Here is a 25,581-nt window from a genome sequence, read left to right as displayed (position 1 = left end):
TTCTTACCAAAGGCATATTTCTCTGACTATGAAGTTTGCTAATGATTTGTTACATCTCTCCATTTGACGGGCTGGGTTGGAGTTTCCTCATAAAATCTGGTTAGCTGACGCATCAAATCCACTCAAACTCTGCAACTCAGGCTGAGGTTTGGCATCAGGATTTTCTGTCTGTTTCTGGACACTTTTTACAGGCTCATATGGTCTATGCCCAGATGTTATCTATTTGATTGAAATTTACAGTACCCATATATTTAAAGTATATTACTCAACGTAGGCTGTGCTTAAAACATTACAACATTGGCAAGCGTTCATGACAGTCAGAGCATATTGTGTCATGCCATACATCTTAAACATCATGAGAAAAGACTGATCCTGTAATAATTTGAAAGGCATTAACAGTGACACATACATTTCAAGTATTTAGTACGTGGCATGCATCTCATTTATTGTGCAGCATATACACTTTCTATATTTTTTCCATCTGGGTGGATTACTATTTGAAGGGAGAAAAGGCCCCTTCAGAACTTAACATGGATGTGTTACATCGAGTTTAAAGATATGTTCTTTGGGAATGCAGGCTCGGGGTTAATAGTTGAATAGAACAGCAGTGATTGTCCTCCTACAAGAAAACAATACCTCCTCAGAAGTAATGCAGGGCATGTGAAGTCCAAAGGTTCTGCCGTGTCCATTTTCACATCAGTGTAATTCCATCAGGCACAAAGGCATCGCTTCTGGTTTATGCCCCTGTAAAAGAAACCAGAATTGCTCCCAGAACTAATGTGTTTTGGGGGCCCCAAGTTTACCCAACAACCAGGTGCTCTCCCATTAAGCTTGAACTAGAGGACTGAAGTTGGAGTGTGGCTGGTGTGGGAGAAAAGGCTGGAAGGAGAAGCTGTGATCCAGCCCTGCTTATACTCCCACGCTTCACTGCTAGCAGACACCCTCTCTGCTTGCACCCGTGTGCAAGGACTGATCAGCCCTTGATCGGGGCTCTGGCAAAGGGGAAGTCTCCAAGGCTTCCAGTGATATCTCAGGGTCATCCACAGGCAAGAACCTTCTCTGTTCTGTGTTGCAAAGCAGTGCCTCAGGGCGACCCTGCCGACATGTTCTAGTTACCTGGGCCCTTATTCATCCCACTTCATAAAGCGTGGAGATGAAACGCGCTGTGCTTTTTGTAGTAAATTGCAGCTCCAAAGGGCCGCCTCCCCAGTCCTGTAGCAGCCTCTTCTTTCGCACACAGAGTTTCAGTTGTTATTGTCAGGATTGCTTTTCTCTCAACTTCCTTTCTTCTTTGCTCAGAGGAACTGAAATGGAAGTGCAGAGGTACCCTTATATCAGCAGCCAGACATCACCCAGTAGCAGCTCCTGAACATCCGCACAGCACACGCATTTGTTGTCTTTGGAAATTGCTTCTTTCTGTCATCCTCCCACCTAGGAGGATCGTTTGGGACTCTGGCAGGCTTTTTCGGTGCTTCCACCTTTGGATCCAGTTACCTGGGCTAGATTCTACCTTCTCTTTGTTTTGAAGAGCCCAGGACAAACACTGTGATTCATAGTTCAGTTGTAGTGACCAATTTCACAAAGCATGTCACTGCTTTTGCTGGAGATGAAGGCTATTTGAGGCCTGAAGAGGCTTGCTGGTTTCACACAGACCCCTTCTTCATTTAATAACCTTTCTCCACCCAGTGACAGATGCAGCACGACATAAATTCTCTCGTAGCTATTTTCTTCTGTGGATATCATTTGTACTTTGATCATATTAAGGCCTGCATCTGTGTCCTATGAAGGTTATTAGACAACCAGTAAGCGTGATCATCTCCATCATTTGAATAAGATTTGACTTACTGTCCCCTAGCCTAGCCATCACATTCAGCTCTAGTGACATTTTCTTCTTTTTTTTTTTTTTTTTTTAATTGAAAGGTCTTTAGGATGAGGCTTTTCCTCATGCTCTGAGGAAAGAGCAGTAAAGAAAACTGCCCCAGTCTTGCTCAATAACCCCCTCATAACCCACCTTTCACAGCAAGGAGCAAAAAAGGAAGGGTCTGTGCTTTAATTGGCAGCCTGTAATGAGCTGATCGGCATGGGGCATGCTCTGTCATGATTGGCACCGAGCGGGTATAAAGCTGCTCACACCAGGTGTAGGAAGAGAGCAAGATGTTCCCCTCTGTGCTGGAGGGAGAAGCATAGCCTGACTCTTCCAGAGAGACTGGGGGACATGGAGGTATTTCCTAAATCAGCATGAAGCTCAGGAGATCTGGGAGATGCTGACTGCCTTCCTGGAGCCCGCTGAGGACCTGTGCTGGGCATTTTGCTTTTGATATCTGCCTTTGGTGATGTTTCCTGGCTCCTGGCTTGGCTGCACTGTTGTGGTCCTGGTTTTGGTGGGCTGCTGCTGCCTGGCTATGGCACCCTGTGCTAGGCCAGAGGGAACTGGGGGATCACAAAGGGACAAGCCCAGGGGATACTTACTGTATTACAATGGCTTTCAAATACATGAGGGTTTAAAGATGTTCCGCAGAGTCGTTTTTCTTGCTTATTCTCTGGCTTTGGCTCTGGGGTTTCTTTCTGCTCTTTAATGGTGCAGTATCACGTTTGTTGCTCCTGCTCTCTAATTAGCTCTAGTGCCTGTGTGATCCTGCCGATGCCAGAGGGGGCTGTGCAGGCAGGCTGAGGCCATCATCAGAAAACGTAGGGTAGTGTGGCTGCTCTGTAACTTGTGCCCTGTAAGGGGTTACCTTACTCCCTTTCACTGAGGTGGCCCTGCTTTTGCAGGGCTAAATAGTTAAACAGCTCTTCAGGCAGGCGTTTTCTTCCACAGAGGTCTCCAGGATGGGGAATTACTTTCACGTGCAGGGCTGCTCTGTGCGGGCAGACTCTGTGAGCAATGTGGGTGCCTCCCAGTAGAAAGTGCTGGTCTTCTCTGCTTGGTCTCAGTTAAGAAAAAAAAAAAACAACCCAGGGAGCATAGTTGAGAAGAAGGGACAAGAGTGGTCCCTGTTTCTCTAGTACAAAGCATTCGTCATTACTGTTTTATTTTTCTTACAGCTGAAAATACCATAGTTAGTATCCTCCATAGGGTGGGAGCTGCTCACATCACCTAGGTCATGTACATTGTGGTATTAGACAGTATTTTACAAAATATAGTTCACAGGATGCCACAGTTACTAGAAACTGCTTTTTAAAAAAGCATACGCATATATTGCTGCTAACCAGTTCTTCCAAGCAAGGATTAAACACCCACAACACAATAACAGCAGTAAGCAGACTGTCTAAAGATGGCTTATTTTGCATTTACTGCCAGATAAAATTCTGGCTAATAATACAAGGCATTGTTGGATTCTCTATTTCTCTGGATAAGTCTGTTCATCCTAGAGTCCCTGCAGACCGAGCGACTCCCTATGCCCACATCACGGGATGTGGTAGCAGGATACAGAAACTGCCTTTGTTCTCAGCACTGCTGCTGTGGTACCCCAGCAGGGTCACTCCTGCTGTACCTGACAGGCTTGAGGGGTACTGCTGATGGGAAATGGGCCTGGCTAGGGTAATCGGCGTGGTGAGAGTCAGGTGGGGAAGAGGGGTGTGCCCGGTCTCACCCAGGAGGCTTCCTCATCGCCTGTGCCCTGGGCACTCCTCACAGAGCCCTGGGAGGACTTATCTCCTGTCTCTTGCTCTCTTTCTCTGTGTTTCTCGCTCTGCTTCCAGGGGGAGAGAGGCATGCCAGGGCTTCCAGGAAGACATGGCACTAAGGTACCTTGTAAACAGTGGAGTGACGCTTGTCTGCCTGATCTCACCCATACTGCTCGACTGTCCCTGATGCGCGAGCATCACCTGGATTTGTGTGTGTGTCTGTTGGTCGATGACTATCCTCAGCTGAAATCTTTCTGCTTCTAAATTGCCAAATATGGGGCCTCATTTATGAAGGAAATGGTGGGGGAAGAAGTGTTTTACAAAGCAAATGGCATGCCCAGTCTGATGCTGTCTTGCAACATCAGGATATTAATGCTTTATGCTAGCGAGAGCAGCCAATCGCCGATGTTTGTAGGGAATTGGCGTTTTGTAAATTCAGGGTCCCCAGTGACCGCCGCAACCCTCAGTGATGTGCGTTAGCGCCCTGCGATCAGTAGGGTTATGCAAGTGTGAACCTGGACTAATGCAGCGATGAATCAGGGTCAGTGTGTGAGCAAACCTGCATGTCTGCGCATTGTGGTTTCAGGATAAACACTAGAAAATAACATCATCTGCATTCACTGCCATTTAAAGGCCAAAGAGTGAGGAACAGGCATCCTGAGTGCACTGTGGAAGCCTAACCCAAGCCTCTTGCTGCACGTAATCCCTTTCATGATTCTAGCCCGTGTTCACTAAAACCTACTGACCCCTGAGACGATCTGGAATGCTTTTTTCCCCTTTTATTGCATAGAATCCCTGATCTCCATCTTCTGTCCTTGTGTTTTTTAGCTTTGTCCCTGATTTCTGTTTCAGAAAGCTGAGAGGTATGATCCTGCTGCTCTCTGGCTCCCCACTCCTCCTTGTTTGAACTTTTTCAAGCTCTTTTCACTTTTAACTTGGCTCCCAGTCCTCCTTTCTGCCTCACATGCTACCCCTCTCATTTCTTACCTTCTAACACTACTTCACCTCTTCCCCTATCCTTAGACCCTTGTTATCCATCATATTTGCTTCTGTAACTGGACCTTTTCACCAGGACCTAACTAATACTAACACAGGGCATACAGAGATTTTAGAGCAAAGGGTTGATAGGGAAGACCTGCTTTTTTGCATCAGTGCTGTTGAGGGAAATGTGACTGTCCCTGTGGGAGCAGCTGCCTCCTGGGGTTTCAAAGCACCTGTCTCGGATTGCAGGGCAGGCTGGACTCTGTGGTCTCATGGTGGTGGCTGGCTCAGCGCTGCAGAATCTTGCCTGAATTGCAGTGCTTGGAAATCTATATTTTTTTTTCTTCTTTTCCTGCTAAGGTGGCTGGCTTCAGAGCTCTCCTGAAAACATTTTACTGCAGAAGACAACTTCTGTGATAAAATCAGAATGAGGGGAAATAGCAAGACCAAGGCTCTGGAGTATGAGCTGGCCTTTCCTGGGATGCTTGAGCTGATGTATCTGGGATCAAACACTGAACTGGCTGTTTGGTCCTCAGTCTGTCTTTGCATTCTGCAGTTATTTGCTGCTGTTCTGCTTGTTAGCCTTTGATTCACTTGCAGGACTAAAACCAGGGGGGTGGAGATCTGGTTCTCTTGACTGGGTTTTGCTCACGATATCTGCCTTTGGAGGAGCTTTCTGGAAAGCAGAGCCACTGCCATAGGTGAATGACCCACACAGGGAAGGAGGATTCGTGCTGTGTGGTGTTACAGCATTACTTCTGAATTTTGGAAAGGAAAAGATGTGGATTTTGCCTTTTTAGTTCCACCTGGCTGATACTGTTTTGTTTGTAAAAGTTTGTGTCCGATTCATTTCAAACAAGGTGTTCCTGTCTTTCCTCTCTCTGCCAGGGCGCTCCTGGGATGGCCACCGCAGGGGTGAAGGTCAGTTTTACACTACGCTGCAGTGGCTTAAGGAGGGCACGCTTAAAAGCAAGGGCTGGAGTTAGGAGAGCACAAGGCACAGGAAAATGGTCGGACAGCTCCCACTAAAGGGGAACATCATAACTGCTGTTGCTTTTGGCGGAGATACTAGACCTGTCTCCAGCAGCACCCCGCCTGCTCCGCACCTCTCTGTGCAGAGAGGCTGGTGAACTCGTGATACTCCACAGCAGTGCCAAGATGGCAAAAAAGCAAAGGGCCCCGTGAAGATTTAGGGGGCTGGAAGTTGCCCTGGGGATCCAAGATGTGTGATGAGACAACGACCTGCTGTCCCAATTCCCTCCAGTTGCTGGGGAAAAGGACAGGAATAAAGAAGTTATCTCTGGGGCTGGTGGGGAGGGTTTTTTTCCTTGATGCTACATTGACCCCGTATCAACACAGCCTCCCTGCCACCCCGGCTGCAACCACAGCCTTGCTCTGCTCCTGTGCACACAGAGCTAGGAGTAGGCAGATTCCTTAATGCCAGCAGGACTCTTGTCTTATTATGCTCTCTTGTGTCTGGTAAACTTCTCTTGAAATACTTGCAAGGTGGTTCCTCAGTTTCATAAAAGCCTCTTGTCTGAGGCTTTCTGGTTTCTTAGAGCAGCCTAGGAGCTGGCTAATGAAGATAAAACAAGCTCCAGGCACAAATAGCATGCGCTTAAAGCATCCTCACCCCCTTATTTACAAGCCCAAGGCCTCCATAGATGAACGCTTTTTCCTCCACTCAGCTCTAGGAGGTTTTGTACTCTCTCCTCCTGATTTTTCACTGTATTTTCCTGTCTCTTCCTCACCAGGGCGAGCCCGGGACTCCAGGAGAAAAGGTACTCTCAGAAAGCTTTGCTGTGAGCCTGTACTTCTGGTTTGCTTGTGTGGTTTTTTTCCCCTCCCAGAGCAGCTGAGGGAGCTGAGGAATGGCTCTGTACTTCCCAGTGCCCAGATGGCACCTGCCAGTGTGAGCAAAATGGTAGTAGCATACAGTGATGCCAAGTGAGAGAGGGACCATACTGCAAACAGATTCCCTCCCTCCTGCTCATGTCTGTGTTGATGGGAATATCCTCCAGCTGCCTGCCTTCCTACTCCACAAAATATGCACAGCGCACTTGGCTTAGCAAGTATGCTCCCTCTCCCCCTGCTGCCTCCCGGTACTTCTGTGTCCACCAGAAGTCTTCCCGTGTTACCGCAGGGGGCTGTTCTTCTGTCGTGCACTGTATGAACTGCCCTGCACAGTCTCCCTTGTCTCAGTGTAGCGTGACCTGGTTTGAGTTCCCATGGCGGGCATGGTACGAAAATACCCATCACTCTCCATTGCTAAGCAGCCGGCTTGGTTTCTGAACAGCTGGCTCCTCTTGCTGGAGGCTCGCTGGGTTATGTTACAGCATGCGACAGCCATATAACAGACACATTCTCTGTCTCTTTTCTTCCCCACGAAGGGAGATCCTGGAGTCCCAGGGAGGATGGGCCCCCCAGGTTTGCCAGGGAAGAGGGGGCAGCGGGTAGGACATTGTGTGTTTGGGCTTGGTGTCCTGGCAGTGCTGTGCTGTGTTCCCTGCGAGTGGGAGCTGGCGGGAGCCCGCTTTGCGATGCGTTGTCGTGCTTGCGGGGGATTATGTGTCCTTTTCTGGCTCTTGCCCCCCTTGGTGAAGTGTGTTTGCGTGTTCCTGCTTGCAGAAGGGGTGGGGGCTGGTGGCCGGCAGGGCAGTGTGAGATGCCTGGGAATGACTAAGGACAGTGCTGTATCTTTTGACTCCAGGAATAACACCCTAAGCAGGCATTCAGTAATCTGACCTCCCCCCTCAAGAAATCTGCTTCTCTAATTATTGTTCAGGCAGCACAGGATGTTTTCAGTAGCCCTTACAGGCATGGGTACTGAAAACTAGTCCCTGAATGAAAAGTAGGATACCAAAAGCTGAGCAAGGCAGAATCAGGGATTCACAGAGGCCCGGGACAGGATTAGAGAATATATTCCTACAAAACCCCCAAAGGCTAAACCTTTTCTTTGGGTATGAGGCCCTGCAAATGCTTTCCCTCTTTCCAGGGAGGGAAGCATTCACTTATGGCAGCAACGTCCATGCTCTGGCAGGGGAGGAAAGCTGGGTGGGGGTGTTACAGGTGGCTGGAGGCCAAATTACCTTAGAAAGGGGTCACTGCTCTCTAAAATTGCCTAAAAAAAAGGAAGATTGCTGTTTGTTAATTATTTTCCACGGAGCCACCAGTGCATGTCTGTTCATGGAGTACTGATGCGAGTCCCCTGCATGTCAGATGCGTGCCCTGGAGCTCTGATGAGACTGGTGTGCAGCACCAGCCTCTGCAGGCAATGGCATGGCACTAAGAGGAACTCTTTGCTAGCCTTGCTGATCTGGTGTGCTGCTGTTGTGGGGAGAGCTAGGCACCTGCTGGGGGAAAGAGGTTTTGAATTGCTCTTTGTAACCTGTACAAGTTGTTAAGGTGTGAAGATTGCAGGTAAGAATGCACCTTTTTCTGATGATGCATTTGAAACGTCTCTTCACGGTAACAGAAACCTCTAATATCACACTCTGTCCTTGCAAAATGCAGGCTCCCAAACAGGGCATTGTAGCTGGAAACCACGGGGTTAGCAGCTGGATGGAATGGGCTGAATAGAATGTAACTTCCATGTAAAGACCACTAATTGAGCCCCAATAGTCAAAAGGCGACCCAGATGTCATGGTGAACATAACAAAGTCATTTCATCAAGTGAATGCTGGGTGCCCTCTATTGCTCGCTGCCCTGTGGCATCCTCCATGGTGCCTTCTGCAGCTCAGCCTGCAGGCCTTGCTCTCTAGGCATTGTATCAGGGGTTTTACACCATCACCTTCTGTGTTTGCCAATTTTGCCCCTCCTGTTTTCACTGCTTTTCACCACCACTGTGTGTCACAGAGCTTGGCTGCTAACTGAGACGCTGCTGCTTTTTTTTTTTTTTTTAATAAGAGCATGATGAAGCTGAGGTTTGGAGTTAGGGAACAGGAAACCTTCCTTGGGAGATGTGTGGGGGTGTTGGTTGAGAGACCTTTGCCAAAGCAAAGCGGTGTAATGAGGAGGTGTGAAAACTGGGAGGGACTCAAGCAAGGGACAACTTCTGTGAAAAGAGCTGAGCTCTGTCAGGACACAGAGAAGATTCAGCACTCCAAGTAAAATTTGCCCTGGGCAACAATTTCTTCTCTGCATGTATGGAATGGGGAGAGCCTGTGCTGAAGGGCTGACAGGGAAAAGGGCTTAGCGGACCAGAGTGACAAGGAAGATGAACGGGGGGGATACTGGATCCCTTTCTCACTCGGCTTACTTTGGAGAGAAATGGCAATGATGTGCAAAGATAGTAGAAAAACAGGAGAAAACATTCACTGGCTTGAGCAGATACTGCTGGAGGGTGCCTTGTCTGCACCTAAAATTAAATCCTCTGGGGAAGGCAAAGAGGGTTTGAAACCAGGAGCAGCTCATCCTTTGGCTGTTCTTCTAGGACAGAGAGCCTGCAGAGTCAGCCTGACCATGTCTGTTTTACCAACAGGGTGAGAAGGGACGAGCTGGTGACCCCGGGCTTCCTGGACTCCCTGGCATGAAGGTCTGTATCTTCTCTGAATTTTCTGGGAGGGCCACTCGTCACCTTTCCTTCCTCCCTCCTGTGGCAGCTGTGCACAGCTCACACACTCTTAGGCCACTGTTGCAGCGTACAGCAGCATGCTCTGCAGAGCTCAGCTGGATGTCAGCATAGGAAACCCCAGCAGGGATGTGATGGGGCCACACAAAGGATGCCTTTTTGTGAGGAATCGCGTGCCTTCATGCAGCGAGGAGGAGGCTGTGGTCCTGGGAACGTGAGCAGGGAATAGTGTTCTCAGTAGTCCCCCTTTAAAAGCATGAACTCAGATGTAACGTGGTATTTCATCCTCCTTCCTGCTCTAAGATCCAAGTGTGAGGAGGAGATGGGCTTTCTGGGAGCTGCACTGCTGTGGTCTGGGTTGGGAGAGTAGCCTTGTGCTCAGAGAGGCCCAGAGCAGGTTAGCTAAAGCTAAGCTCTGAAGCTGTGGCTTTCTTCTTGTGCTCTGAGATGTGGATAGAAATTGTACCTTTCAAGAGAGTCTTTCACAGGGTGCTTTTCCTTTGGGAAAGGGGATGGTGCACTGAATGACAGAGGCCATTTCAGAAAAGGATGAGGTTGTAATGGCAACTTGGTGCAAGCAAAGCTTTCCAGTTACTGGCTTTGTATCTGCTCTGTGCAAAGGATGGGCTCTGCAGGGATGACTATCTGGCTGGTGACTATAGTTCCAGAGGGAGACATACCAAAAAAAGCTATCATCAGGTAGTTTTATGAGCTCACTTTCAACAGTGGAAGGAAACAGTTGTGTTCAAACTGGAGGTCAGGGGATGAGATCTGTCCACAGGCAGCCTTATATGGCCCTGGGGAATAAGGGCCAAGCAGCAGCACTGCAGTCAAAGGGATGACGATAGCTGTGACTGCTGGCAGGGCTCTAGGTGGAGCCCCCAGGCAGAACTACATTGGTCTGGGTCCTGGACAGCTGGTGGCTCTGGAGTAGTGATGTTTCTGGGCTATTGAGGCCAGCTGATGGGCCCTGTCTCTCTAAGCCAACAGTTTGGCAAATGAAACTATGGAGATGGAGAGGCTGAACTGTGATACATGGCTTGTTCTTCCTTGCAAACAGGGAGAGAAGGGAAATGCTGAGAATGCCCTGGCAGGAGGTAAAGGAGAACCTGGCCCTCCAGGTCTGCCTGGGCCCCCTGGACCAAAGGTGAGTGTTTCTTCTTCCAGTGAGTTCTGTGGTGTGAGCAATTGTGCCCAGCATGAGGTGTGTAGGAAGGGGCAAAGGCTGCATTCACGGAATCACAGGTTGGAAGGGACCTCAGGGGTCATCTAGTCCAACCACTCATCTGTGCCCACCTCTACCTGCTGAAGGATTTTGCAGGGAGTTTTAGTTTTGTTGGTTTAAATGCTGAAGGTAGAGAGAATGTGTAAACCATGTTTCTGGGAGGAAAATACCCTCCTTGTGCTCAGATAATTCCCCTCTAGTCTCTGCGAGAAACCAGTCGCTCAGAATCAATGACAGCCTCTAGTCTGTGTGGTATCCAAGGCAGGGTGGACACGGGGAGGCAGGACGGAGGCCCTCCAACTTTCTTCTCCTACCTCCTCAGGGAGCGGCAGCAGTAAAATCCTGCCCCTTGGCAAAGGACACTTAAATCTGAGGTTCCATCTTGTATGTGCTAGGAACAGCCTTGCTGTGCACTTACTTCAGGTCTGAACTGGGTGCTTTCCTTCATACTGAATATTCCCTCTGCTCTGGGTAGAAGAGAAGGGCACCTGGTGTGCAGTGACAGCAGGAGATTTGGGTTACCTGAGGAGAGGCAAGCATGGCAGGGGCATTTGGCTGGTGCAGTTCTTCCTCCTGGAAATGCAAAGCCAGCAGTTTAGTCATACCCCATCCACACAATACAAACCCATCCCTTTCCCTTTCTCTTTCAGGGAGAAGCTGGTGATATTGGCCAGCCTGGTGCTGCAGGGTCACGGGGGGAAAAGGTACAGAGTGCTTCTGCACAACCCAGCTCCGGGTTCAGTAGCTGCAAATTTGTTCCTACATGTACAAAAGGAGCATTTTTAAAACAGAGCTGTCTAGTCCCAGACTGTTTCAGAGGACTAGCAGAGATAAACAATTCCTGGAGTTCAAGCAAGTGAAGGGATAGGCTTTGCTAACAGTATGTTCTTCTTGTTACAGGGGGAACCTGGTTTACCGGGAGACCAGGGACCCATGGGCCCAAGGGTAGGTGTCCCTTCACCAATATTTGAAGAGTTATGGCCCTTCAAAGGGGTCTGAGGATAGTGGGACTGCACTGGCAGTCTAGATTGGGCCTCTGGAAGAGGTGGGTCTGGACCCCCCAGTCTGAACTCAGGCCCTTAGCCTATCAGCAGAGGGCAGCAGGAGGGTGCTTGGTGCATGCCCAAGACTGACAGCAAGTCAGACAATCCAGTTCCTGCATTCTGGCCTCAGCTTCACCACTTACCAGACCTGCCAGCTTTGATGGTCACGGCATGGTGATCCGGGCTTGGCTGGCTACACTTTGGTAGTGTTTTCTCTATAAAATGTGCTTTCAAGGGCTTTGCTCAATAAATGAAAAACTGGAGGTTCATGAAGCAGGCTCCTCTGAGACCCCTTTGTCAGGGTGAACCACAGCTCTGAGTACCCCATGGGAAGGGCGATCCTCAAGCCCTGGCTCAAGATCTGGTATTTTGCAGGGCCCCAAGGGAGAGCCTGGGAAGGATGAAATGATGGACTACGATGGTAACATCAGTGAAGCTCTCCAGGTGAGCAACGGCCCTCCTGTCCCATGAGGTGACTGCTGGGTGCTTTACTGTTTCCCAGGGGATGCAGAAAACCGGGAACAATGTACATCTGCTTTCTCAGCAGTAGCAGTGAAGGGAGGTACTTGGTTGTTCCATAATCCCCTTCATCCCACAGCTCGCTGCACGTAGTGTTTCAGTGAATACATGTGCACCTTGTTTAGTTGATATATTAATGCTGATGTGGACACAGAAGTTGGGTGAATCCCCTCAAGATTCGGCCATGGCTCGGGGTAGGTGGTGAATAAAAGAACTACAAAGCTTCCTTGGAAGTGGGCACTGATGGTGTCCAGCGAGTGAGCAGCTGTGCCCAGCTCTGGGTTAGCCTGGGCTCTACTTGGAAAAAAGAGAGATTGTAGAATAACAGCTCCTTGAGACTCAGAGCACGGTTTTTTGCTTTTGTTCATTTTGTAGGCTCCTTGCTCGTTTGGGCCAGTGTTACATTAGTGGAGAACAAACAACCCCTGGGAAAAAGCTTAGTTTTCAAATGGCTGTTTTCCTTTTTGATTTCTTTTTTTTACTTTTTTTTCTAGGAAATACGAACTTTGGCCTTGATGGTGAGTTCCTAGCTTTGCTGTGTGGTCTTAAGCAAGTAGCCATAAGTTGGTCCTAAGTTACTAGTGATAGGATGAGAGGAAATGGCTTCAAGCTGTGCCATAGCAGTTTAGATTGGATATTGGGGAAAAATTTCTTCACCGAAAAGGTTGTCAAGCACTGGACCAGCCTGCCCAGGGAAGGGGTTGAGTCATCCTCCATGGAGTTATTTAAAAGACACACAGACGTGGTGCTTAGGGACATGGTTTAGTGGTGGAGCTGGTAGTGTTAGGTTAAAGGTTGGACTCGATGGTCTTAAAGGTCTTTTCCAACCTAAGTGATTCTATCTACAGCTCACTTTGGACTGGCCTGCTGCTCGCTCAGGACTCTCCATTGCTCTGCTTCCCAAGCAAACACAACGTTAGGAGTCCCTGGGAAAATTCCCCCGTGATTTCCCCCTTAAATTCAGATAAGCTGTTTGGTTTTAAAACATGGAAATAAAACCCCTGCTGATAATCTGAAAATGCATTTTTCTTTATCTAGGGACCCCCAGGACTTCCGGGTGTTGCTGGACCTCCAGGGCCACCAGGACAGAAGGTATTTGCTCAGCTCAGCCCTTGCAGAGCTAAGGGAAAACAGGAGGGGTCCAGGCTGAATTCCGCCCCACAGCCCTCCTCAATGTTCCTCTTCTCCCTGTCCAGCACTATCAGACTGTCCTGCTGGCCTCTACCATTTCTCCTCATGTACAATATCCTGAAAATCTCTTTTCCCACAATGATAATGCCTTATCTGAAAGATGAAGGATCCTTGCTACTTGCCCTCCCTTTTAGGAAGCAGCTTATGGGAACTGATCTCGGTGCTGGGATTGTGTTGGCTGGGGACTGTGTTACAGCACTGGGGCCATGAACTGTCAGAATAAACAAGGATGGTGAAATTCTTAGGCAGTCACACAATGTATTATTTCAACAGGGGTTTCCATGCTTTTTTTTTCCTGTGACTATTAGTTACCAGGGTCCCTGCAGACTATTTCTTTAATCCCCACCCTTCCTCATCACAGTGCCATGCAGGAGTCAGAATAGCTGCTTTCAAACTGCCAAAGTAACAATTCTATGTTTCAGGGTGAAATTGGCTTGCCAGGTCCTCCAGGCCATGATGGAGAAAAGGTAAGACATGGTACCTCTGTGGATTGCTTTTTCTTTCAGTGGACTTACCTGGAGTTAGTATGTTCCATCTCTATCACTAACATTGCACAGTTGCTTTTCCCACAAGGGAAAAAAGTATTTTGCCTCACAAAAATGAGCATTAATGGTTTATTCAAGTCCTAACCTATAAGGAGCGGCTGGGCTGGCATGAAAAATCTACGTTGTCCTGCACATGACTCCTCAAATGGCATTACTGTGAGTGAGAGGATGAGCAGCGGAAGAGGCTCCAGGCCAGGGAGTCGTCTGCAGGAGTAATCTTACTCTTATCATAAATGTTTCACCTTGTGTTGTGTGGGTTTCTTTTAGGGACCACGTGGCAAGCCTGGAGAGGTGGGCCCCCCTGGCCCTCAGGGACTGCCGGGGAAGGACGGACCACCTGGGATCAAGGGAGAGCCAGGCCATATCGGGGTCACAGGAGAAAAGGGCGATAAAGGAGAGCCAGGACAAGCTGGCTCACCAGTGAGTAAACTGAAGTCTCAGAGTGCTGTGGGCTATCCAGGTTATGGGGCAAGGGCCTGGGACTTCTTGGATATCTCAGGGCCCCGCAGAGGTGGGTGCTGGAGGCCCCTCATCGCTGCTATGAAGTGCACCAATACAGAAGTGGAATCTTGGCTCCCTGGCAGATGTGTTGTCTGCCTTGCTGGAGTGGCTGTCCCCAGCTGCCTGCCCTGCTCTCTAGCACTGTGTTGCTTCCTCAGCTTGCTACCTGGCATACTGCTTAAACTGAAAGGCCACTGTAAGCAAGCCAGCCTGACTGTGAGCAAGGGAGCTGAGGTACCAGCGCACATGCCCTCCTAGGAGGGCAACTGCGTGGGGCAACCCCTTACATCCCCGCCACTAACTGAGGTAGAGTGCCCCGTCTCCCAGCTTCAGTCTGTCACAACTTCTGTGTCCCCAGTACTAGTCAAGAGGGTTTTAGGCAAGAAGCTTCTGCCTCTCTACAAGATTACTGGGATAAAACTCTTGCTGTCACAACAGCTAGCTGTTGGGGAGTGATTTCTAGCACAGATTCCAGCAAACCGCATAACCGTGAACAGAACTTGGAGGCAGGAAAGCAGTCCCCCATCCCTGCTCTGGGGACCGGCACATCCACAACGACTGGAGGATGCTCAGGCATTTGCATGTCCAGCTTCAATACTAGCGAAGCCCTGCATTTCCCTGGGCATCTGACAGTTGTCTGGGGTTTCCAGCATGTTCTTGGGATGACCAGAGCCAGTCTTAGCTCTTGTAAGAATGGTTCTTATGTCTGCGTGAATTAGTCTTGCAAAAATTCCAAAATCTTTCTTGATCCATAGGGTCTTGATGGCCCCACTGGAGAGAAAGGTGAACGAGGTGACCAAGGGATGCCAGGACCGTCAGGATTGCCAGGTCCCATTGGACTTCCAGGATTGACAGTAAGAGTGAGAAAGACAGGTTGCTGTTTCTGCTTGGCAAAGAGACAACAACATAGAGCAACACACACGGGTCCTTTTCCCAAAGGGCCGAGTATCTAGGGAGCCTCAGCCCCCTCCCTACCCCTTAGAGTAAGGTGTTTGGGTGTAACCAGATGTCAGTCAGGTCTCCAGCAGCTGGGCATCTGCTCCCATTGCCATCTGGAGGTGCTGGCTCTGGCAGCTGCCCTCAGAGCCTGCACGGTGAAGTGAGCTGAGAGGCGTAGGTTGCTGGCGGCACTGCCTCTGACCCGCTTGCCACGCTCTCTCCCTTAGAGGCCGTAGTGCAGCAGAGCGGCATCAGGCCGCTGTTAGGGAAAGGCAAGCAAAGTCCTGTGGCACTCCCCTTGCACAGCCATGAGACACCACTCCCGGAGGCCCTCCCTTTCTGTAGGGTGTCTCCTCTGGAAACAGAGATGCAAGAGAGCTGCAGTTGAGCTGTCTGTGAGATATATAGTATGTTCCTACTCTTCCTTTGGGGAACTGCTGCTTCTCAGCATGTGGGTTGTTCACAGATGGCTCCTGATGGAGCAAGACTCCAGAGTGAAGCTGGTGGTGACAGGGTCTGTTGTTGTGTGCAGGGAGAGAAGGGTGAGCCCGGAGAGCGTGGAGACAAAGGAAATCCGGGAGAATTGGTAGGTCACCTTTCTCATTTTCCTTCTGCAGTCTCAGCAGTAGGGGAGGGATGATTTGGCAGCAGTGCTGCTGAAAACCAGCGCATCCCACCCTCTTACAACACACCCTTTGTGCCTCATCTTGTGGGACTGAATTGTCAGCCACCTCTAGCTCGTGATGCCCTGCTTTTCCTTTACACAAGAACAATCTAGCTCATGACAAGCAATCAATAATGAATGCCTAGGGAAGAATAGAAGATCATGTAAAGCATAACAAGTATTTCCTTCAAGATTTGTGGTGAAGGGATTTCCTGAACAATACCTGTATGTATCCACCTAGATATTACTTTTCAATAGATTTTGTGATCATGGATTTGACCATTCTCCCCTCAAAGCTCACTCCTAGCTTTTGTAGCGCCATGCAGCAAGGAGTCCCATAGGTTATCAGTACACTCTTCTGTGTGTGTGGAGCCAGCTGCCTTCTTTCCTGTCTTTTGAAACAGCTGCTAGCTGTTGACCTTGTGGTAGAGTAGTGGAAGTGGACCTTTTTCTAGGGGAAAAAAAAAACCACAAAACTTCCCTGCTCCCCTTCCTACTAGATCTCTGCAACTGCTGCGTAACCCTCCCCAGAGTCCCGCTGCTGCTTCTCAGCCACTCTGCCCTAGATGGCTGCCACTTCCTAATGCAGTTCTCAGGCGAGTCCAGATTTCCAAGCCCAGTAAAGCTCAGTTACACCCTATGCTCTGCCTTCCCTCTGAGCAGTTCCCCTTCACCTCTGAGGGCAGCAGATTGTGACAGTGACTTCTCTTGCATTGCTTTCTAGATATCTGGCCCCCCTGGACCCCAAGGCCCACCAGGACCTCCAGTAAGTTTTGAGTGATTCACCTGAGGAGCACGGCACTGGGGATGAGGATAGAGCAGGAAGTGGCTGGGGAGGATTCTGGGTGGAGAAAACAGCAGAAACACATACAGCATCGAAACAGGAACATGCTGTTAGTATCACTTCCAAAACCACCCCCTGGGGTAGGTCAGAGCTACGATGGGCTGGGTAGGTAAAGAGAGAAGGTTATGTTAGTCTGAGATGAAAGGGAGGACAGTAGCAAGAGGGGATGGACAGGATTAAAGGGATCAACTGCAAAAATGGTCCTAATAGCAAGCCTGGCCCACTGCCAGGTTGTTTTTGGCGAGAGCTTCTTCACTACCAGATGAAAACAGTACATGAAGTGCCCTTTACATAAATGAAGAGGTCTCTGGGCTAAGAATTTGTGCCCTCCGTGTGTCAGAAAGCTCTGTGCTGCACACTGAACTGGGATGCCTGGATTTTAAAGCACATCCTTAAATATTACTCATATTTTGTCCCTTGTCCCAAATACAGGGTCTTCAGGGCCACCCAGGACCGAAGGTAAGGCTGCAAAACTTTACATCCTGAAATTCTTCTAGAAAGTCCCAGATGCAAGAACTTTTCAGTAACAACCTTCTAGCTTGCAAACATTATGTACCATCTTGGTAAGAGGACAAACACTTCTGAATATTTTCTTGAAGGAAATGGATTAGCAGCTCTCCTTTTAGGACCCAGAAAACTGGTCATTTTCTCCCAAAAGTGGGAAATCTTCCCATGAGAACAGTTGAAATCTTTGTCTGCAGGGTGAACGTCTGTACAGTGGGATGGACGGCCTGTCATACAATCCTAAATACCTGACCTCTAGCTTAAAATTAGCCAGGTTCTATACCCTGTAAATTCTGCTGTAAAGCCACTCAAGAACTTCACTGCTCTTGGTGATTAGAAGCTTTCCAATCTTCATCTAAATGTGCATACGCTCAGCCTGCTCTGAAACAGTACCTAGGTGAAAACATATTTGAGTGGACGTGTTCAAGGAGAGATGTGGTTTTCCTCTGTCATTCTTGGCAAAGACTGGAAAATGTGAAAAACCTTAATTCTTCTGGTTATGCTTAGTATTTCGCTACCAGCGCTATTTGGGTGCTGGAGTGGATGGTGTATTTATCCTGATTCACCTTTTCTCCAAGTGTTGATTACAAATACAGTTATCTGCCTTACTTGTCTGTAACTCACTAGCCGCTGCTATCAAGCGTCTGGGAAACGTCCGTAAGGCGCAGTTGTCTCTGGGATATGGGCCAGACAAATGCAGGCGAAAGTCTCGCACAGCACAGACTGGATTATAGACAGAGAAAGTTCTGCACCAGTTTCTCCTTGAACAGAGGATCCATCTAGGCTTAATTAGCGGGTGCAACGAGATGTCCCGCCTGTGGAAGTTTTTGTTCCATCCCTGCAATTTGTAGTAAGTCCGTTTGCAATGAGGCTTGCTGTAGTGGTGAAGAGGAGCATTTTATACCCTCTGCAGACATGTCAGAAATAAGTAACTCCTCCAGGTATGTGCTCGAGCCAAATAGTGTTGTAGGGCAGTGACACATGGCTGTATGGCAACTGGAGTGCTGGTGGAGTGAGCCAGCAATGTGCCACCCTCAGTTGGAGAGGGGTACGGCAAGCAAGCTTACTCTTTCTGTACAAATTTAGTTCTTCTGACACTCCTGCTTCAAAATGCAAATAGTGTTTTAAAATGCCTTATGAACGGGACAGGAGTCGCTTTGGATTGCATTTTGAATTTATGGAAAAGGAATATTTTGTTTAATACTGCTTTATAGTTTATAAAACAGAATTTTAAAAATACCATTGGAAAAGAGATGATTTTTCCCCCCAAATTTTGAAATTGATGCCTTTGCATTTACAAAAATATTTCAAAAAATATTTCACTGTAATGTCTTTAAAGCTTACAGACACCTGTCATTCACTTCTAGTGAATCCACATCTTAAAATGTAAAACCCCCCCCTATCAGATAACTTCTGGTTACTTATATTTATCCCCTGACCCTCAATCTCCTCTTACTGCCATTGACTTAAAACAGGTGCTCACACAGAGGTCATTTGCCTGATACTGGTTTTCTTCAGATTGGGCTGAGAATCAGGCTAAAGCATTGCTCTGCTACCTCTTGTATTCCCTCTGCTGCTTCAGTGCTCTCTGAAGGGAGGAATGTTTGTTATGTAAGTGATGCTACGGTGGGTTTATTTTCTGCTCCATCCTTCCTTTAGGGGGAAGCAGGGATTGATGGAATGAAAGGAGAGAAGGGTGCCCAGGGTGAAAAAGGAGACAGAGGGCCACTGGGATTACCCGTAAGTATCCAGGAAGCAAGCAGTGCTTTATGAGCCAAACTTATATCAGCTGTAAAAAGATCCCTCAATAGGAGACGCATGCATGGATTTGATATGTAAAGTCAAAGAAAGAGGTGATCTATAAATAACTGTGCCTTTGCTTTTTAAACTTAAAGCCTCAATTTTTGTACAGAACCTTCATCTTTTACATCTGTTAAATAGATCAGTGATCACTTTAATTCTTCCTGCTTCTGGCAGGATTGGGAAAAACAAGCAGTAGCTTTCCTGTGGGTTCTTTGCACATCAGGGCAATAGAGCAAACCAGGAACAGAAGTCAAAAGGATGTGGAAAAAGAAACACCTTCCCAACAGTTTCATTTGGGCCAGACTTTGTACAAAAGCTTGGTGGTTCTGAATGCATCCAGCTTCCTCAGTAGCCAAGACTTTCCTATCACTTCTGCAATGGAATCAGTGCTTTCCCTGGTGAGGTAGAAGCCCCCTACATTCCCTGATGTATGTGAACTCAGTCACATGCTTAGCTTAGCTTAGAAAGGATCAACTGTGGCAGAATTATAAAGAAGTTACAGGAGCTTTAGATACAAACCTGAAGACTTTGTGAAGCTCTTAGCTCACGTCTGCTAAAAGCCTCTTCACCCACTGTCTGAGCTGACAGCTGATAATGAATTAGTGGTAATTTAGTCCCACCCAGTTCCTCTGCCAGACCCCCAGTTCTCTGCTCATAAAAAGCACTGGTGACAGAGCACACCCTCTCCCTTCGCTGAACATACTGCCTGGAAACAAGTGCTGCAAAGCGCATCTTGTGTACTGCGTGACTTTGGCCTGTGTTCGATTACCCAGATCCCTTGTCCCTGACTTCAGCTGAAATGTGTGTGTCTTTGTTTGTAAAATGTTTTCCTCTTTTAGTTGTGCTATATAGCAGTTACCTTCTAGGGCCTGGATGCATCTTGTCTAATTCTAGGCACTCAAGTGAGCTCATCATGAGTGTATTCACTGAGGCTCCATGCAGAGCCAGTGGGAAGAAAGCGATGCTTTTGGAAGGCTCAAATGCAAAGGATTCAGTGCGTCACTGAGGCACAGAAGTAAAAACCCAGTCCCCATTTTGCCCTGAAAAATGGAAATGGAAGCTCTCTGTGTTATTCCCTCAGGCCTGTGTGGTATCAGGACAGGGGAAGGAGGTCCTTGTGACCGTCCGAGCAGAAGATGCCCCAGCAATTATCCTGACAAGCTCATCAGTGTAGCAGGGAATGTGCTAGCCGGTCCTCCTGCGGCAGTGAGCCCCATGGGAAACCAGGGTCCTTTGGCTTTTCACATCACTCCTCCTGAGCTGTGGAGGGGGGAAGACTGGCTCAGAAGTGTCCTCTTGGAAGTGTTTTGTGTTCGGATCAACAATATCAGCTGGGCAACTAGGAAGCACAGTTACTGAGCGGTTGGTAAGATCAGAGAGATATTGTGGACCTTTTCCATGCCTGATCCAGTGTGTGTTCAGCCTGTCAAACTAAATGCAGTTGTATTAATAAGTGCCAAAGAGGCACTGAAATATTTCAAAGACAGGCTCTGTAAAAACCCCAGAGCTGGATCTGCTGCCTTTTCATGTGTGACTTAGAGCTTGACATTGTGCCAGAATTTTCAGCGCATCTCAGCACAGATTGTCTGCAGCAGCCTTGGGCTTCTCTGTATGGCAAACAAGCTGATGAATTTGTCATACTCAAGTGGAGAAAAACTCAGTATTTGGTACTTGCAGCCTGCCTAAGACTTCTCTCCTGGCCACTGTCAGAGGCAAGACAGTGGGCTAGACGAGCCTTAGGCAGAACCACAGTTAGGTCTCATGGATGAGGAAATCTGGGGCAAAAGCCAAGCAGACAGAAAAGTGCCACTTAATCTCAATCTGGTGTAAGTCTGCACTGGTGACACAGGAAGATGAGCCACCTGTTTGATAAACCTCTAAACAACTGGCTCCTCACCTCTTCCTCTGGCCAAGAGATACAGAGTGGAGCAAGCCTGCAGCTGACTAAGTGTGAACCTACAGGATCTGGGTTTCTTGGTAGGAGCTTGAACAGCTGATGGCTCCACACTGCTTGCACATGCCTCTGTGACCACAGGTCTCTGAGCCTTGTGTCTCATCTGTGCTGCCCAGCCCACCACAAAGGCAACACAGGCTTCAACTCTGCTATCACATTGCCCTTTTCATCACCTGTCACAGAACAGCTTCTTCCTCAGGGGTTTTCCTGATGGCACTGAGAGAGGGAAATTTGCATTCTTAAGGGGATCTGAAAGCTGCAGGTCAACATTATATGTATTTGGTGTTTCTATGTTTTTGTTGGTTTGCTTGTAAGTACCATCACCTGTCCTTGAGGTCTCAATTTTTGTTTATTGCAAGCGTATGTTTGTCTCAAGTCACTGCTTCACTCACCTCTCCCCTCCCCTCTCCTTTCCCCTTCACCCTACTCCCCTCTCCTCTTGCCTTGTTTTTTGTTAACCCTCCCCCGTCTGTTCAGGGTGCTTCAGGTTTAGACGGCAGGCCTGGACCACCGGTGAGTTCCATTTCTCCATTACCCTACGTTCCTCCTCCCCAGTATTGTGATTTGTCTCGTCTCTTCCACCAGAGTCTTGTTTACACCAGGAATAACCTTCTTTTCTCCAAAGCAGGCTTGGGGGGGGTGGGGTGGGGTTATACTTAGAAGTGATGTCACATGCTTGTCTTTTTTGATGCTACGAGTCTGTCTGGATCCTGGGATCACAGCCTACTTGTTCCACTTTATCTCAATAACAAGATGAATGAAACCTCTGCATGGTTCCATGATGCTCTGTTCTCCTTTCCTCTTGAGCGTTGGGGGTCTCCATCCTGTCATCCTCCATGGTAGCCTTGCTTGCCACCTTTTCACACCAGTAGCTCTTCAGTTTTGTCTTAGGCATAATAATGCCAGTGTGTTTTGTCCTGTGAGCAAAAAGCTTTTTGTGTGGTTTTCACACACGGCACTTAAGGCTGCATTGCTGTGGGTTGTAGGTATGCTTACAGGTATCTCTCCATAGCCTGGTAAGCACCTCGCCACGAGGAGGTTGCATCTAAAAGACCTTCTGCAAGCAGGGCTAGCCCTTCACCTCTCAGCAGCAGAAGGATGTGCAACTTCAGCAAATCCAAGCGTGCTTTCCTTCAGTCCCAGATGCCTGGGGGTGGGGGCAGTAGTGGGGTGTGTTCTGGTCTAACACGTATGTCTGAGAGGTAGCAACATCTGACAGTGGAGCAGGGAGATGCAAGGTTCCCACCTCTTGCTGGTAACTCACTGCAAGATATGAAGGAAATAAACTTGTACCTAAGCTTCTCAGTCTGTCAAATTTGGAATGAGACAAGTAATGATAACCTGGTCCTGCCAACCATTCCGCCATTCTTGGGTAACAGCTGTTAAATAAGGGCCAAATATTTTTAATGCCTCTTGGGAAATCATGCATTGCTCATGTACAATCCATTTTGGCTATTTAAAAAGAATAACTGGAAATAATTCAGTTGCTCTGTAACTTCTGAACACAATCTGAATTGCAGCTTTTACTCTCACTTGTTTTGGGAAATTGTAGATTTAATTTTATAAATGCACAGGTGCGATCTCAGTGTATGGTGCTAAATGTTCTTAAAATGATGCGTATGTGCAGGCAATTAAGATTTCCATGATGTGAACTCCTGTGCATGGATCTAAGGAGAGTCTGATTTTTCTCACTTCCTTTACTGTGTTGAAGATGTGTGCTGCATGAATTACTTCTCCACTTATATTCTGCAGATCTTAATCTTGTCTGAAAAGCTCTCCTGATCCGTATGAGTCACCCTGCTCACATCAGTCACATTAGTGACTAAGGATTCCAAGCTCACATTAGAAAGTGCAAGACCCTTTTCCTTAAGGCTGTTGGAAAAAGACTTCCCTGTCCCACAAACCAACTCTGTTATTCCCAGAAGGCAGGTAATGGGCCTCAAAAGTATTTCTTTATTGAGGCTCCATGAAGGAATTGTAGATCAATACCTGAATGGTTAGCAACGTTCTTGCCAATCTAAAAGTATGTGATGTAAGGTTAGGAAGGTGAACGCCTGCCAAAACTATGCGGTTAGGCGGGTGTGCTACACGCGACAGGTTTGAAGGCTATGCTTTATCTAGTCTGCAGAATGTGGTGTGGCAGAGCTGTAAGAAACCTTCCAACAGGGGACACCCCACAACAAGTTCAAAGAGCCTACACAGGGTTGAAGTGCCCAAAGCTTTTTGTTAGCCAGAAGGACTATTGCGTAACTGCTGTATTGCCCATGTGAAAGATAAGCTTTGATTTGGGTTCATTTCCCAAGGCCCAAGCAAGCCTCAGCAGCACCGGGGGAGTAAGTTTGGTACGTTAGCGGGAGATGGCGCCTGTGTTGAAGGGTTAGCAAAAAGACTGGGTTTTCCTGTTAGCGTGATTGAGAGCCCGGTGGGGTGAGGCAAAAAGGGAACACAGGGACTGGGACTGAATGATACCCCTCTTCGTGTGCATCTGTGTGCGTATGCATCCGCATTCATCTCTGCGGCATGGTGTCTTTCAGCTTGCATGCCTGACTGGCTGCCTGCCACCAAGTAACCAAATTATTTCATTTTTCCTCAATTTGACTGACTTCGGGGGGGGGAAGAAAATAAGGAAATAAAGGAAAAGAAAATTGCTTGTCATATATCTAAATGGCCTTTATTCTGCTACAGCTTTCAGCCTTGTCTGATATAAACTAGAGAGACAAAATTCTGTCCTGTGGAACTGGTAGGAATGCCTGCTGTAACAATTGTCAAGAGATAGCTTCAAAATTAAAAATAAGGCTCTGTGAAATGGTGCTGGTGTGATCTAATGTAGCAGTTCCCATGCTCTTCAAATTGCCTATAGCAACTACTCCAAATCCATCTCCACCAACACTGAAAGCTGTAGTGGTGCTAGATGCCTTCCGCCACCAGACTGTCCTTCCCAACTGTGCTTTTTCCTAAAGGAGCAGCAGTGTCTCCTGGCTTTAATGAGACCCTAGAATAAAAATGCCCTGATGTGTGTTTGTTCCTCTAACCACAGGGTACTCCAGGACCAATTGGGGTTTCGGGACCAGCAGGACCAAAAGGAGAAAGGGTGAGTTTGCTTCAGAACTGACCAATGCTCTGTAACTTCTCTGAAGATACCACAGCTCCCTGGGATAGAGAAGCTCGAAGGTTTTTTTTAGAGCTGGAACTGCTCTCTCCTTGTGCACGTAAGACCCTCAGCTTGGCCTCTTTGATTTCTGAGTATTTCATCCTTGGGGTTTTTAGGTGTTTTGAAATGCATCCTTTGCTTTTCTTCTGTAGCGCTGCTGCAGCCACTGCTTTGCTGCCTGTTTGTGCTGAATAGGAACATAACAATTTCTGTTCTTGTGTCTCCATTTCAGGGCAGTAAAGGAGATCCTGGAGCAGTAGGACCAATGGGGCCAGCAGGACTTCCTGTAAGTATGGGACTGCTAGGCGTTTGTTGCCTACAGCGCCTGTTTCCTTGCTGTGGGTGACAGCTTAAGATGCTGCTGTAGTACAGCATTTGCGATTTTAGGCTGCATTAGGTGTTAGAGAACCAAAGTTACAAGCTTGTGTAGGCTGTGGGAGCAACAGAAAGAGCTCGGTAGCTTCAGAGCAATGATTCAGAATGAGGTGGATGGAGCGGGAGGGAAACTGTTAATTCACCTTGTTCCTCCAACTACCAAAAGAAGTTGCATGGGACTCCCAGGATATGTATCTTAGTCCAAAATGCTGCTTTTGAGTGCATCTGCTTCATCTACCTTTGTATGGCTTGGGTGCCTGCCTTCCACCTGTCTGAGAGTCCTGTCTTGTCACTGCAGTGACAAAAGCTGCCTTCAGTGAGGTTACTTCTGCTGTTTGGGGTTACTTTTTGCAAAATGGGGCTAGTGTTGGAAATTTGATTTTTGTGTAATCATGGAGCTGCTTTGTTGTTAAAACATGAAAAAGGAAGTTCGCCGCTCTTCTCGGGACTGCATTCTCTAAACTAGTTCAGCAGTAGTGGTGTTACAGCCTGGATGGTCTAACGGAGGTAAAGAGGGGGTTGTTTGCTGGGAAAGTTTTGGTGGTTTTTCTTAACCGCAGAGCAATTGGTACAAATGGAAAAAACAAACTCTCGGGCACACACTCTTCTTTTTGAGCAGGAATGCAACAGGGCCTGCTTGCTTTAAAATATTTCTTTTTGTGTTGCGTATTTCAGGGTTTACAAGGTCTACCTGGTGACAAAGGAATCCGGGTAAGTTACCAGGCAAACTTCTTGTATTTAGCTACTAACTTCACACAGTGTTAGGCCGGTTAACTCCTGAGCAACCTCGAGTAGCTAGCATGTAATTCTGTCTACTAGACCTTCATATAAGTAGCTTACAGGCTTGTATTTTAGAAGGTGATACCTCTAGGTCATATAATCACCTGGGACATCGTGGTATGTCTATCTGAAAGCTATAAGAGGGATTTTCTAATGTGTTTATTGTTGTCATAGCACTGTTCTCACTGAAGTATGGGACTTCATGTGTAGTAGAGTTAGGCCAACGAGGCATGCTTTAGGAAATCCTGCTTATGTATTTACTGATGTGTCCAGGGATTCCCATGAGAATTAACTGAGGTGGAGCCAGCAAATCTTGTATTACTTTTAAATTCCCCCTGAAACATGGAAAGGAAGGTTGCCCTCTA

General features: G+C 47.8%; 1 protein-coding gene and 1 long non-coding RNA gene across 9 annotated transcripts in view; one reads left to right on the top strand and one right to left on the bottom strand.

The window, feature by feature from the left end:
* Positions 1–25,581, bottom strand: part of LOC142064456 (uncharacterized) — an 80,111-nt gene that overhangs the window by 29,612 nt on the left and 24,918 nt on the right. For 3 of the 5 annotated variants that reach the window (XR_012663111.1, XR_012663110.1, XR_012663112.1), the window contains exon 3: positions 637–10,976. This is a non-coding gene — a long non-coding RNA (uncharacterized LOC142064456). Of the gene's footprint in view, positions 1–170; positions 10,977–25,581 lie in introns of those variants that run through there. The other 2 variants (XR_012663113.1, XR_012663114.1) reach the window with 2 other exon arrangements.
* Positions 1–25,581, top strand: part of COL13A1 (collagen type XIII alpha 1 chain) — a 90,986-nt gene that overhangs the window by 56,300 nt on the left and 9,105 nt on the right. For 2 of the 4 annotated variants that reach the window (XM_075109461.1, XM_075109462.1), the window contains 18 exons: positions 5,497–5,529; positions 6,363–6,389; positions 9,089–9,142; positions 10,239–10,325; positions 11,054–11,107; positions 11,304–11,348; positions 11,822–11,890; positions 12,460–12,483; positions 13,004–13,057; positions 13,579–13,623; positions 13,969–14,121; positions 16,530–16,571; positions 17,082–17,108; positions 18,813–18,893; positions 21,388–21,423; positions 23,948–24,001; positions 24,294–24,347; positions 25,112–25,147. In XM_075109461.1, coding sequence (XP_074965562.1) covers positions 5,497–5,529; positions 6,363–6,389; positions 9,089–9,142; positions 10,239–10,325; positions 11,054–11,107; positions 11,304–11,348; positions 11,822–11,890; positions 12,460–12,483; positions 13,004–13,057; positions 13,579–13,623; positions 13,969–14,121; positions 16,530–16,571; positions 17,082–17,108; positions 18,813–18,893; positions 21,388–21,423; positions 23,948–24,001; positions 24,294–24,347; positions 25,112–25,147 — 975 coding nt within the window. Of the gene's footprint in view, positions 1–3,702; positions 3,748–5,496; positions 5,530–6,362; positions 6,390–6,998; positions 7,062–9,088; positions 9,143–10,238; positions 10,326–11,053; positions 11,108–11,303; positions 11,349–11,821; positions 11,891–12,459; positions 12,484–13,003; positions 13,058–13,578; positions 13,624–13,968; positions 14,122–14,957; positions 15,057–15,673; positions 15,728–16,529; positions 16,572–17,081; positions 17,109–18,812; positions 18,894–21,387; positions 21,424–23,947; positions 24,002–24,293; positions 24,348–25,111; positions 25,148–25,581 lie in introns of all 4 variants that reach the window. The other 2 variants (XM_075109458.1, XM_075109460.1) reach the window with 2 other exon arrangements.

This window comes from Phalacrocorax aristotelis, chromosome 14 (assembly GCF_949628215.1).
Source record: "Phalacrocorax aristotelis chromosome 14, bGulAri2.1, whole genome shotgun sequence".
In the NCBI taxonomy this organism is placed as follows: domain Eukaryota; kingdom Metazoa; phylum Chordata; class Aves; order Suliformes; family Phalacrocoracidae; genus Phalacrocorax; species Phalacrocorax aristotelis.
This window is presented reverse-complemented; position numbering and strand designations above follow the sequence as displayed.